The sequence below is a fragment of the Bos mutus genome, chromosome 5 (genome assembly GCF_027580195.1).
Source record: "Bos mutus isolate GX-2022 chromosome 5, NWIPB_WYAK_1.1, whole genome shotgun sequence".
Taxonomy (NCBI): domain Eukaryota; kingdom Metazoa; phylum Chordata; class Mammalia; order Artiodactyla; family Bovidae; genus Bos; species Bos mutus.
This window is the reverse complement of record NC_091621.1, coordinates 40,026,624-40,039,558: the sequence shown is the minus strand read 5'-3', so window position 1 is coordinate 40,039,558 and position 12,935 is coordinate 40,026,624. Positions and strand designations below refer to the sequence as shown.

The following is a 12,935-nucleotide window of genomic DNA, read 5'->3' as shown; positions in this document are numbered from 1 at the left end:
CCTGATGAACTGTGGGCTGAGGAAGCTCAAGAGAGGCACTCAGATGCATCCAGACCTGGAGGTCATCTTGGCTATGGGGCCCATTCTGGGTGTGTGTAGGTGGGTGGGTACAGGCGAGATGTGTCTCGAACAAGGGAAAAGCCACAGGACGGGGCTGAGGGGATGGGAAATTTCCTCCTTGGTGAGAAAGAAATTCTTTGTTTTGGGGAAAACAGAAGCCTCCTCAGGCTTTGACAGGCTCTCTTCTGGTGGGCCACGGCCCCTCTCCTGATCCCAACTCCCCAGTCAACACTGGCAGTACTGGAAGGAGTTTCCAAGCCGTCATTCCTCCTCAGCCCCACAGGAGCAGGCAGGCCTGGGCAGGCGGATCACTCCTTGCCTGGTCCCCTGCCCCACCCCTCTCCTGTTTATCCTGGAGCCGTGGAGGTTCAAGGCCTGGGTGCCTCATGGGGCTTCTCACATGCCGGTTCCGTGCAGCCTGCTCTGTTTAAGGTGCTGGGCTGGACACAGGATGCAGAAAGTGAAGTCCCTGCCCACTCCAAGCACACAGCCCCCACAGGGCAGACAGCCATGATTCTAAGGCCCCAGCCAGCCAAGAATGGCCCAGACTTATACCTGGGATCCAGTAAGGCTCTGCCACAGGAGTTCTGGTCAGGGCCAGCCTCAGTGATGTCCCAGAGGTGCGTCTCCTGGTATCTTGGAAGAAAAGAGATGTTCATCAGCTTAGAACAGAAAGCACACTTAGAAATCATATGAAACCCAGAAAAGCAAAAGCACCAGGGTTGGGGTCAGAAAGCAAGTTGGGACTAGAACCCAACTCCTTGTCGCCTCCTAGATCCCTCCTGGTCCCCATGGAGAGCACCGCATCCACCATGATGAGCAGGTCTCAAGTGTTCCAGGGTGCCCTGGCCCCAGGAATGCCATATGGTAGGGGGTCCAGCAACCCAGAAATGGATGCTCACCCCCAACCTCCAATCAGCTTTGTGCCTCAGCCACCCCCACCTCAGCTTCAGTCCCTGTGACAGAACCCCATGCTCCCACGCTGCTCTATGCTCAGGGCAGCCCAGTGCCCACCCCTCTCACCATTCTAATGCAAGGATGCTGAGCTCAGGATGGGCTAGTAGCGCTGAGCTCTTGGGGTCTATGCCCCAGAGCTCCAGGTAAGATGGAAATGTTGGGGCAACACTGAACATACTCTTTCCACTGCCCCAAAAGGAAGGTCCTCTGGGAAGAGCTCTATTTCCTGCCTCTGTTTAGCCAAACTTTGGGAGACCTGTCAATATGTCTGGCCTGGAATTCTCCAGCTCCAATCAATCCCTAGGGGATCTGCTTATTGACTATCCGGGCTGGCTGTCATCCCCAAAGCCTAGCCTCCTGGAGACAACTGAGTGTCAACATTAGTAAAACCACAGCACACCCCAGGGCTCCTGTTGAAGGAAGCTGGAAACCCAGGCTCCTTTCTGGTGGGGATGAACAGGTGGCTTGTCCCTACAGGAGGCATGGGAAGGGAGCAGGGATGCAAGTGGGAACAAACATTTGTTGGCCACTTACTATATGAGTGTCAAGCACTAGCACCTTCTTCTTAAAATTTGACAACAATCCCTGAATATGTAATTACTTCTGTTTTTATTTTTATTTTTTGTAATAGATGGGCAATCTCAGAGACACTAAAATATCATGCCTCCAAAGCTAATAATCTAGGTCTATGTGCTTCCAAAGGCCAGGCCTGTGGGCTCCACCCAGCATAACCCATTGGTCCCCCTTTCCACTCTCCCCTACCCTCCTCAGTGGGCCAGAGCTCCTCCACTCTGCATTTCCAGGCCTGGGGCCCTAAGGGATGGACTGAAGAGAATTTGTTCTCACTAAAGACTCTCTCTGTCTCTTCAAGTCCAGGTTGACTTGATGTCCTTGGAGCCAAGACATTTCACAGCTGAGTTCTGGCCTCTTGTAGACCTGGCCTGCACATGTGAACTTGTTTAATATTCTTATACTTGGACATCTTTTCTGCCCATCATGAGCACAGCCTCTGATAGTAGGTGCTCCATAAATATGTGTTGAATGATTGAATATTCGCTCCCCATTGTGCTTCTTTGTATCTCTGCATCCCCTACTGATTTACAGATCAAGAAGATCACCCACATCTGATATTGTCAATGTCATTCATTTGGAAAAATTTTGTCTGTTTACCTAATGTTGTCCTTAGGCCACCTTTGGCAACTTGAAATGCTTTTAAGATGCCTGTGCTTTCAGATCTTGACTCCCTAACTTGATCATTGACTTCATGGAATAGGGAACATCTTGCATGGGGTTAACTTCAGCAAAGCCCTTTGCCCAGTCAGACAGTAATTGAGAAGCTACTAAGCAGCCATATGGGTTTCACAAAGTCCATGTACACAACTCATGCCCTTTATTCACTGACAAACCCATCAATGGGCTTTTAACTTCAAAATGTGCCTCCTAGTGAAAAATAAATTTCTACTGTTTAAGCTGAAAAAACACAAAAACAAACAACAAAAAAGTGTTCTCCTACATGACAGTAATGGTGTTTTTAGTAGCAATTTATTGAGAAAATGATTTTTTAAGGATTCTATGAAATTAACAACCCCTTTAAGCAAATGAACTATTTTAGAAGTCACAACAATATCTGCATATGTGAGAGGCTTATAGCTTACCTAGTCCCCTGCCAACGTTGCCTGCAGGGAGGTCCATGGATTGGCAGCCTTCATCTGAAACCAGCAGATCTTAGTGTTTCTTCCTCTAGTGCTGCAAACAGGGTGATGGTTGCTATTTGCTAGAAATGATGGAGAGGAGAAATGCCATAAGGTTAACCTCAAATCTCTTAACGTTATAAGTAAGTCACTTACAAGCTTTGCTACTTTATGTAATCATTATTTTCGCACTCTTCGGGTGGATCAGAACACCTTGTGTGTCATGACTCCACAGCTGAAGACCAGGGTCTGGCTGAGCATTCACAGCTGATGATAGTCATAGGCAGTGTGGAGTAGTGGTCAGGACCCTGGATTCTAGAGCCAGACTGCTCAGACCCGACTCCAGCCCTACCACTTGTTTGTCTGCTCCATGACTTTGAGCAAGCTTGATAGCCTCTCTGGTTCTCAGGTCCCCTCACCTGTAAAATGAGGATAACAGCATCTGCCTTAAGGGTTATTAAAAGGACCAAATAATATGAGTTAATATGTAAGAAGTACTTGGAGTAGGGCTTGGTACATTAAAAAAAAAAACTTTATTTTTATTAACAATATATTTATTAACGGTATTTTTTATGACATACCGCTTGATCACCAGAGTTTCTGGCTCCCAGCAGATTAGAAGTAACTCTTAAGGAGGATAAAGGTACACTCCAGTAAGAAGAGACAACATATAGCTTAAGACAGCAGGATAGACTGGTTGGAAGAGTTAACATAGGAACTCAAAATCATAGCAGGCTGAGTCACACAGTGCAGAAAAACAGACCCATATGGTTCTGAGGTCATAACATTGTTCCTGCAAAGTCAATCATTATTCAGAACGATGCCTCTGAATCATCAAGCAAAGGTTACATGATGTTACAGGTGCTCCGTTACAATGGGTTCTGTCTTGAAAATACTTGTCACAAGTATTTGAAAATGTAAACTTTGCTCAGCGATCTGGTGGACTGGCAGGTGGAGTGTGCCATTCTGAAATTGTAGGGGATGGGCATCGTTGGTGCATGTCCAGAGCCAGGAGGACAACCAGCACACTGTAGGTACAGTCAGTGCTGATATGTTGGGTTTCCAGCGCATCAGACCACTGAGGATGCCCCACTGGGCTAGCCTTGGCATGAGAGATATAGGCATTGTAAGATGCAGCCCCCATCCTTAGATACCCTGCAGTTCCAGTGAAGAAGACCTTGAACTTAGGCTCTCTCTATTGCAAGTATTTATTGGAACCTATAACCATAAATGTGACAGAGTGAAAAAAGATCGGGTGCCAATGTGTGTGGGAAAAATTGCTCCTTGCCGATCAGGGCAATACAGAAGCCTTTGTGGTACAAGAGGGTGTGAGCAGAGTGCTGGGGAACTGATAAAATCTGCATGGCTACTGGGGAGAGAAGACCCATCTGGACAGGCATCCAGCACACGGGAAATGGCCATGGCAGTAGTAAGCAGATCATGTTCACAGGCCAGCAATCCCAGTGCAACTAGACCAGCTGCTGTGTCAAGACCCCAGCTGCTGCTGCTGCTAAGTCACTTCAGCCGTGTCCGACTCTGTGTGACCCCATAGACGGCAGCCCACCGGGCTCCGCTGTCCCTGGGATTCTCCAGGCAAGAACACTGGAGTGGGTTGCCATTTCCTTCTCCAATGCATGAAAGAGAAAAGTGAAGGTGAAGTCGCTCAGTCGTGTCTGACTCCTAGCGACCCCGTGGACTGCAGCCTACTAGGCTCCTCCATCCTTGGACTTTCCAGGCAAGAGTACAGTTGGAAAGTTAGGAAGAAGGGAAATCACAAAGAATCTTGGCTTCAGGTGGGGCATGGTAAGCAGAAAGAATTCAGAAGAAGTTTCTGAGCAGGACAGTGATGTCATAGAATCACAGAGGGTTATGAGAGCCCTGTGGGGCTGAAAAGCACCCCTGTGGGCAGCCAGAGCCGTCCCCCCAACCCCAGCCTCATTGCGTCCTGTGCCTGCCCTTCAGGTGAACAGGAAGGACTCTGTCCCTAATCTTGGCATTCCCAGGCTAGCATCTCACACCCTGCCTTGAATGGGGTGCTCCCTGCTCCTCCCGGCTCTCATCTGGCTGTATCTCTTGGGGTCTGAACTGACACCCTCTGTGGGAGGAGGGCGGGCAGCTCTTTGGGTATGTGAGTCAGTAACCTGGGCGTGGCCTCCGCCCAGTCTTCCTCTAGGTACGGTTTACCTCAGCTCTGGAGGGAACGCTCCATCTTCCGCCACCGGCTTCCCTTTCCTGCCCTGCCCACTCACACCCACCACAGGCTCTCCTTCCCCCACCCCCACTTCTCTCGTCCTACCCCACCCAAGAAGCCAAGGCCCATGGGCCTTTCCTGAAGCCCTGAAGCCACCCACTCTGGCATTCTGGTTCTTTTTCCTGCTCTTGTGAAACGCTTGGTTCTGTGGGCAGATGCCCTGGCAAGACTAGCACAGAGCAAGCAGCTACAGGCCGAGGGCCCCAGTGCCCACTCCTGCCGTCAGCGCTCTGCAAGCCCGGCCGGGAGGTCTGTGTGCCGGGCTTGCTCCCAGCCCCACCCTCCCGGCAGTCACCCAGCACAGGGAGGCTTGGAGCCCCTGCAGTCAGACACCCTGGCTAGCCACTGGAGAGAGCTTCCCAGATAGAGCTGTGAGCTGCTATCTATCCTCGGGGACTTCTGAAGGACTGGAAAACTTCCTTGGGCAGAAATTTTAAGACTGGAAGGACTGAAAGAGGGGTTGTTTTGCAGGGAACCTAAGAGGCAAAGTCTTTCTACTTTGGTCAGAGTAGATCACATGCCTGGAAAGTTACATGGAGATGACCACGTAGAGCGGTCTTCTCAGCATCTCCTAGCTTCTGACGCTGGGACCCTGTACCCTCCCTCCCCCTGAGTGAGCATCTGCTCTGTGCTGGGCTGCATTCAGGTCTCAAAGCAGTTGGTCCTTTGAGGTAGGATCCCCACACCACGTGCTTCCTGGAAGAAAGAACAAAAAAGGATCTTAGAAGAGATCCTATGGTCCAAACTCCTCATTTTAGAAATGAGCAAACAGAAGCCTGGAGAGTTCAATCTGTTCAGAGTCAGACATCTTGTTCTTGGGATCCTGGTCTCCTTAATGATGCCCAAGCATCCTGCCTCCCAAATCCTCTGTTTCCTCCTCTCTCATGCTCATGCCTTTTCAACATACAGCACCCACTCTTCCATCCATATCATGGGCTTTGGGTCCCCTGGCAGGATGGCCTGGTGAGCTCTGAGTGTCAGGGCACAGCCCCTCCCATCTGGGGCCTTTATACCTGGAGGAACGTTCCTAGGAGGTGCTGCAGGCCCCACTCTCCTGACACCCCCCTCCGGCACCCCTGCAGTCATCCTGACTGATGAAGAAGTGCAGCGGAAGCGGGAGATGATCCTCAAGCGGAAGGAGGAGGAGGCCTTGAAGGACAGCCTGCGGCCGAAGCTGTCAGAGGAGCAGCAGCGCATCATCACCACCCTGCTGGAAGCCCACCACAAGACCTACGACGACACCTACTCCGACTTCAGCCAGTTCCGGGTATATGGGCTGGAGGGCGAGGGGATCTGGGCACAGCACCTGGGGAGGGCTGGAAGCTGGTCTGCCCTCTGACCCTGGGGAGGACTGCCCCTCCTGTAAACAAAAGACCAGGGCTGGGGGAGGAAGGTGACCTCCAATGTGGGCTTCTGACATTCCACCTTTCCCTTCCAGCCTCCAGTTCGCAACAGTGAGGACGAGGGGAACCGTCCTTTGAGGTCGATACTCACGCCCAGCTTCTCTGGAAACTCATCCTCCTCCTGTTCGGATCACTGTACCTCCTTTCCAGGTGAGAGGGACAGCACGCTCCCTCCCCAAGGACCTAGAGCTTTCCCAGTCCACCTACCCTTGGCTGCAGCCAGAAGGACAACACTTACTACTGTGCGCTGCCCAGAACAACCCCTTTTTAGAGAAGAGGTGTGACTTGCCCAAGGGCCCGTGCTGAGGACTCTGAGGAAGAGGCCAAGCTGTTGCCTGCAGAGCCTCTGTTCTTTCCTCTAAGCCAGGCTTCTACCCCGGGCTCCCTCCCTGGGAGTGACCTGATTCCTTTCAGTGGTCCTTTGAGCCTGGGCCCTTGCTGCCGGGTGGGTTGTTTGTTGGTTTGGTTTTTGTTTTTTCCAACTTTATAAAAATATAAGATGACACTAGTGGTAAAGAATCCACCTGCCAATGCAGGAGATGCAAGAGATGTGGGGTCGATCCTTGGGTCAGGAAGATCCCCTGGAGGAGGGTATGGCACCCCAATCCAGTATTTTTGCCTGGAGGGTCCCCTTGGACAGAGGAGGAGCCTGGTGGGCTACAGTCCATGGAGTTGCAAAGAGTCGGACACAACTGAAGCAACTTAGCATGCACGCATGCAATTGATATACAGCACTGTATAAATTTAAGGTGTATAGCATAATGATTTGATATATGTATATATTGGGAAATGATTACCACAATAAGTTAGTTAACCTCATGGAGTTACAAAGAGTTCCCCACCCTCCGTGATAACATTTAAGATGTACTCTCTTAGCAGCTTTTAAATATAGCAAACAGTGTTGTTAACTAGTCACCAGAGCCTGAGCCTTTGGAAGGTGAAATTCAGCATGGAAGCCCACCTTCCACTCAAGCCACCTTCCGCTAAGGTCCTGGAGGACCTTTCCCTTCCAACTCATCCTTGCTTTCTTATTGTCCTTCTCTACCATCCTCTGCATCTTCCTGCCTCATCCTCTCCTATCCTTGTCTTCATCCCTCTACCTCTCACCCAATCCAGCTGCCATCTGCTGGATAGGAGGGCAGGGATGGAAAAGCTCCCTCCCATCTGGGGAGCTGGAACCCTCAGACATGGTGCTTCCAGACTCACTGATGGACCTGTGCCCAGATCCAGAGTAGGTAGGAGGGGTCTCTGTGCCAACTAGACAGAGATAACAGCGGAACACGTCCTGTGTCTACCCATCTGCTGTGACCGCTGCACAGATAACTGATCCCTGAGCCCCTCACCTTGTAGTTAACCTTGTAGTAACCCCTCTCCTGTGTTAATTTTCTCTATCCACCTTCCTACTCTTTTTACTTTATGGTATAATCACTTTTATCAATGAAGGTCAACCTGTATGTTATACATTGGTTTGTACTTCAACTTTTTTTGGAGTATAATTGCTTTACAAGGTTGTAAGGCAACTGCACGATGCTATACTGTTTCTGCTGCAGAGCATAGTGGATCCGCTATACGTGTACACACATCCCCTCCCTCTGGGACCTCGCTCCCACCCAAGCCCGTTCTACCCCGTTAGGCCATCACAGAGCCCTGAGATGAGCTCGCTGTGCTACGCAGCAGGTTCCCACTAGCTATCTGCTTACACATGGTGGTGTATATATGTTCACCCTAATCTCCCAGTTCCTCCCACCCTCTCCATACCTGCGCTCTGTCCCCATTACCGTTCTTTATGTCTGCATCTCTGTTCTTGCCTTGCAAATAGGTTTATCTTGTACTTCAACTTTTAATAACAGCTTTGTCTTATTTAGAAGTTTCGATTTCCCCTTACAGGTTAATTAATCTGAGGTGCTCACCTACCCACATGGTATGTTTGGTATGTATGTGTGTGTGTGTGTGTGCTCAGTCGTGTCTGACTCTTTGCAACCCTATGGACTGTAGCCCACCAGGCTCCTCTGTCCATGGGATTCTCCAGGCAAGAATACTGGAGTGGGTTGCCATGCCCTCCTCCAGGGGATCTTCCTGATCCCGGGATCAAACCCGCATCTCTCTACGTCTCCTGCATTGGCAGGCAGGTTACCCCGGCAGGGTACCTGCATTTACCCCTAGCACCTATATTATATTTTCACGCCATTCAGTACATACCTAGAATGTCATTTGTGAAGCTGCATAGTATTCTGGGGTATAATGTGCAATAACACATCTAAACCCCCTATTACTGGATATCTAGATATTCCCCCCAGCTCTTGATGAAGATAACAGTGTGCTTGTGGCTAAATATTTGCACTCATTCTGAATTTTTCCTTATGCTGAATTCATGGACGTAGGATTGCTGATCCCAGAATGTACGTGACTGTAGGCTTTTGACCCTCGTGGTCAAATTGCGTTCTAGATTACTTGCACAAATGTGTGCTTCCTTTAGCACCCCAACACTGCACAAGGATTGCCTGTCTCCTGCACCTTTACAAATACTGGTATCAACCCTTAAACATATTTGCTTCTAGTTTAGAGGTGAAAAGTGGATGTTCTTGGCTGTTCTTTGATCACTAGTGAGGCTGAACATTGTTTTCCACAAGTTTATTGGTTCCAAATTCATCTTTGACTCGAGATCATTAGGAATGACATATAAAATCACTCTTAAAGAAGTCTCATATCTCAGAATGTCTCTGCTCTTTGATTTTCATGCTTCATCACTCTGTTGAAGAAAGACGCGGGAAACCCCAGGGGGACGCCTGGGCAGAAGTGACTTTGGAGAGAGGCAGTCATGCTGAATTCCCAACTGGCGCTGCTGCCAGAGAACAGGAGGGCCTCACAGGAGGAAGGCTGGCTCAAGTAATTCCTTTTCTTCCCTATTCCTTCCCCAGACACAATGGAGCCAACCAGCTTCTCCAACCAGAATCTGAATGAAGAAGACTCCGATGACCCTTCTGTGACCCTGGACCTGTCCCAGCTCTCCATGCTGCCCCACCTGGCTGACCTGGTCAGTTACAGCATCCAGAAGGTCATCGGCTTTGCCAAGATGATCCCAGGGTTCAGGTAAGGAGCTTCTGGGACATCCAGAAGACAAAGTCAGAATCCTATCCTGAGCCCAAAGAAGTCTTGGAAATTCTCAACCTACTGCTTCCCAAAATACACCTTCAGGTCCTATCCCAGACCTCCTAAATCAGAATCTCTAGGCGAGGTCCAGAAATCTGTATTTGAGAAGTACAGCCTCTCCAACATTATAGGGCAGGCCAACAGTGGAAAGCCATGGATCCTTCACAGTGTCGATGTGAGAGAACAGACACTGCCCAGTGAAGTTCAGCACCAGGAATTCCAGTGTTGGAGCCCAGTTCTCAACCAGAACTGGGTTGAGAACTCTGAGTTTGCTGCTGTGTCCACTCCAGCTGCCTTGAATCTAATTCTCATATTATCTTTTTATTTTTAAAATATTTTATTTATTTATTTGGCTGAGCTGGGTCTTAGTTGTGGCACGTAGGATCTTTGAGCTTCATCGAGGCATGCAGACTCTAAGTTGCAACGTATCGATCAAACCCGGGCCCCCTGCATTGGAGTGTGCGTGGAGTCTTAGCCGCTGGACTACCAGGGAAGTCCCTCATGTTAACCTTTTAAATTAAACCTACATTAATCCTTCACTCCCAATTCTGAAATCAGGATGAAGTGATAGAGTGGAGAAAGGGCTGAGTTTGTAAAGTAATTTAGAAATCCTAGAGGGAGAGGGACTTGCATCTATAACCTGGGTATCTTTCACCCAATTTATGTATCACCCAAGGCCGTTTCCTAATAGTACTGAGATATTTTTTGCCAAAGTAGGTAAGTATAAGGAGTTCGACTAAAGTAGTGCATGCTTCTCTCACCTGGAAAATCCCATGCACGGAGGAGCATGGTAGGCTGCAGCCCATGGGGTCTCGAAGAGTCAAACATGACTGAGTGACTTCACTTTCACTTTTCACTTTCATGCATTGGAGGAGGAAATGGCAACCCACTCCAGTGTTCTTGCCTGGAGAATCCCAGGGACGGCGGAGCCTGGTGGGCTGCTATCTTTGGGGTCCTGAAGCGACTTAGCAGCAGCAGCAGCAAGGCATGCTTAGTCACTCAGTTGTGTCCGACTCTTTGTGACCCTGTGTACTGGAGCCTGCCAGGCTCCTCTGCCCATGGGATTCTCCAGGCTCCTCTGTCGTTGGGATTCTCCAGGCAAGAATGCTGGAGCGGGTTGCCGTTTCCTCCTCCAGGGGATCTTCCCAACCCAGGGATCGAACCTGCATCTCTTTCGTCTCCTGCATTAGCAGGCAGGTTCTTACTTCTGAGCCACCCAGGAAGCCCTCCACTGAAGTAGAGACCCTCCCTTATGGATTCATTTATACATGTTTAAATGTTCTAATTAAATGTTCTATTGTTTTGGTAATAATGGTATATAATACTTATATTTAAATGGTCGTGTGTGCTCAGTCACTTCAGTCGTGTCTGACTCTGTGCGACCCTATGGACTATAGCCTGCCAGGCTCCTCTGTCCATGGGATCATCCAGGCAAGAATACTGCAGTGGGTTGTCATGCCCTCCTCATTTAAATGGTCGTGCAGCATTAAATATTCTTGAAAGTGTGTAAAAGTTGACACTTTTAGTAGATATGCTGGGAAGCAGTCGAATATACATTTATGAATGTTTATAGCCTCCTTCTTTCTAAAAGTTCATTTGGGACATTGTCATCAAATACATAGACAATGTGGTTGAGACATGAAGTACATTAATGAATATCAAGCAGGATTCTCATCATTTCAACTAATAGCAATAGTTGAAGTCATACCAGAAAGGGGCAGCGTGCTTCCTCAACACTAATGCTCAGATTCAGGGCTAGAACATTGGGAACTAGAAAATGACTGTATGTTGGCCAGCTCTGGATGGAAGCTAACAGGGGGTGCATTTATTGTTTGGGGAATCTCTGCTGTGTAGGGAAGCCATCAGCTGCTGACAAAATTGCCACGCTACCACACAACCAGCTAAATGTTAGTAATTTGTGCAGCTAAACCCAGCACTCAGAGAAGGCAATGGCAACCCACTCCAGAGTTCTTGCCTGGAGAATCCCAGGGACGGGGGAGCCTGGTGAGCTGCCGTCTATGGGGTTGCACAGAGTCGGACACGACTGAAGCGACTTAGCAGCAGCAGCAGCAGCGGCAGCAAACCCAACACTTCCCAGTTTGTTTCTATCCTGAGACAACTTGCTGTCTGTTACTTTATGCCTCACACCAATTCAAATACCAGGTATTCACCAATGCTCTTTCCTGGAATTAATATGAAAATTGCAAAGAAGCGAAAACATCGAATGGTGTTGAGACATTCTTACCATATCGCGCACCTTAATCACATTAAAAGGAGTAAAGGCCACTCCGGCAGGCAGAATGGGTGTTGTCTGTGAGGCCCGAGATTCACCCTCCAGAGCCCTTCCTTGGAACTGATGACACATTCTGCTCAGTACAAGTTCCAACTCCCTCCTCCTCCCTTCATGTTACTGTTGGCAAACTGTACTTGTTCCAAAGTCTTGTTTTGTGTAAATAGCTAGAGAAAAAAAACACTTCAGGTTGTTGATGGATACACTGTAGCAGGCAGCTCCCGGCTGAATTCCAGGAGCAGCAGACCTCCTCTGCACAGGGTTCCTCCTTCCTTGCCCAGTGGACCAGAGAGCACCCGGAGCCTTGTCCAGAGGCTGAGGTTTGGTGATTTTCAGTGGTGGCTGGGTGATTTTCCACCTGCGAAAATCATCCTAGAAAGAAAGTGACTTGTTTAACCAGACTACCCCAGTGCACCCCCTCCACTAAGTAACCTGGGCCCCAGTCTTTCTCTTGGCCCCCATCCCTTACCCTTACTGCACACACCCTCATACAAAATAGCATCACTAGCCCCTCAATTCCTCTCCCCAAGTGGAAGTCATGTCTGACTCTTTGCAACCCCATAGACTGTAGCCCACCAGGCTCCTCTGTCCATGCGATTCTCCAGGCAAGAATACTGGAGTTACCATACCCTCCTCCAGGGGATCTTCCCAACCCAGTGATCAAACTTGCATCTCCTGCATTGCAGGCAGATTCTTTACCACTAGCGCCACCTGGGAAGCCCTCCTCTCCCCAAGGATGAGCTAAAATCTCCCCCTTTCCTTCCCTTTTAAGTCTCATTCTCCGGAGTTCCCTGGTCTAGCCCTGCAGTCCTGGCCGAAGTGAGGTGTATGCGAACAGGTACTGCAACCACCCGACTATTGAGGCCAAATGGATTAAGTCAGTCCCAAACATGCTTGAGTTGACTTTTCTGGCTTCGGCATGGCTTGAGAAGTTGCAAAGAGGAATGTTTTCCAATAAACCTGGAGCAGGCCTTAGCAAGGGCTCCGGAAGGGTCAGTGATGTGGATGTTCCCTGGACTGGATGAAGCAGATGCTGCACCAGGCCTGGACCAGAGCCCAGGCTCCCGGGACCCAGGCGGGGCCAGCCCATCTGCTCTCTGGTTCTGCCGGTTTCTGCAGTTAGAGGTTCTGTT

The 12,935-nt window shown here is 49.4% G+C and overlaps 1 protein-coding gene across 1 annotated transcript in view; it reads left to right on the top strand.

Annotated features, from left to right (window-relative positions):
* The window catches only part of VDR (vitamin D receptor), a 58,610-nt gene that overhangs the window by 36,065 nt on the left and 9,610 nt on the right, over positions 1-12,935 (top strand). The window contains exons 5-7 of the mRNA XM_005905458.3: positions 6,042-6,226; positions 6,398-6,512; positions 9,281-9,452. Coding sequence (XP_005905520.2) covers positions 6,042-6,226; positions 6,398-6,512; positions 9,281-9,452 — 472 coding nt within the window. The remainder of the gene's footprint in view (positions 1-6,041; positions 6,227-6,397; positions 6,513-9,280; positions 9,453-12,935) is intronic.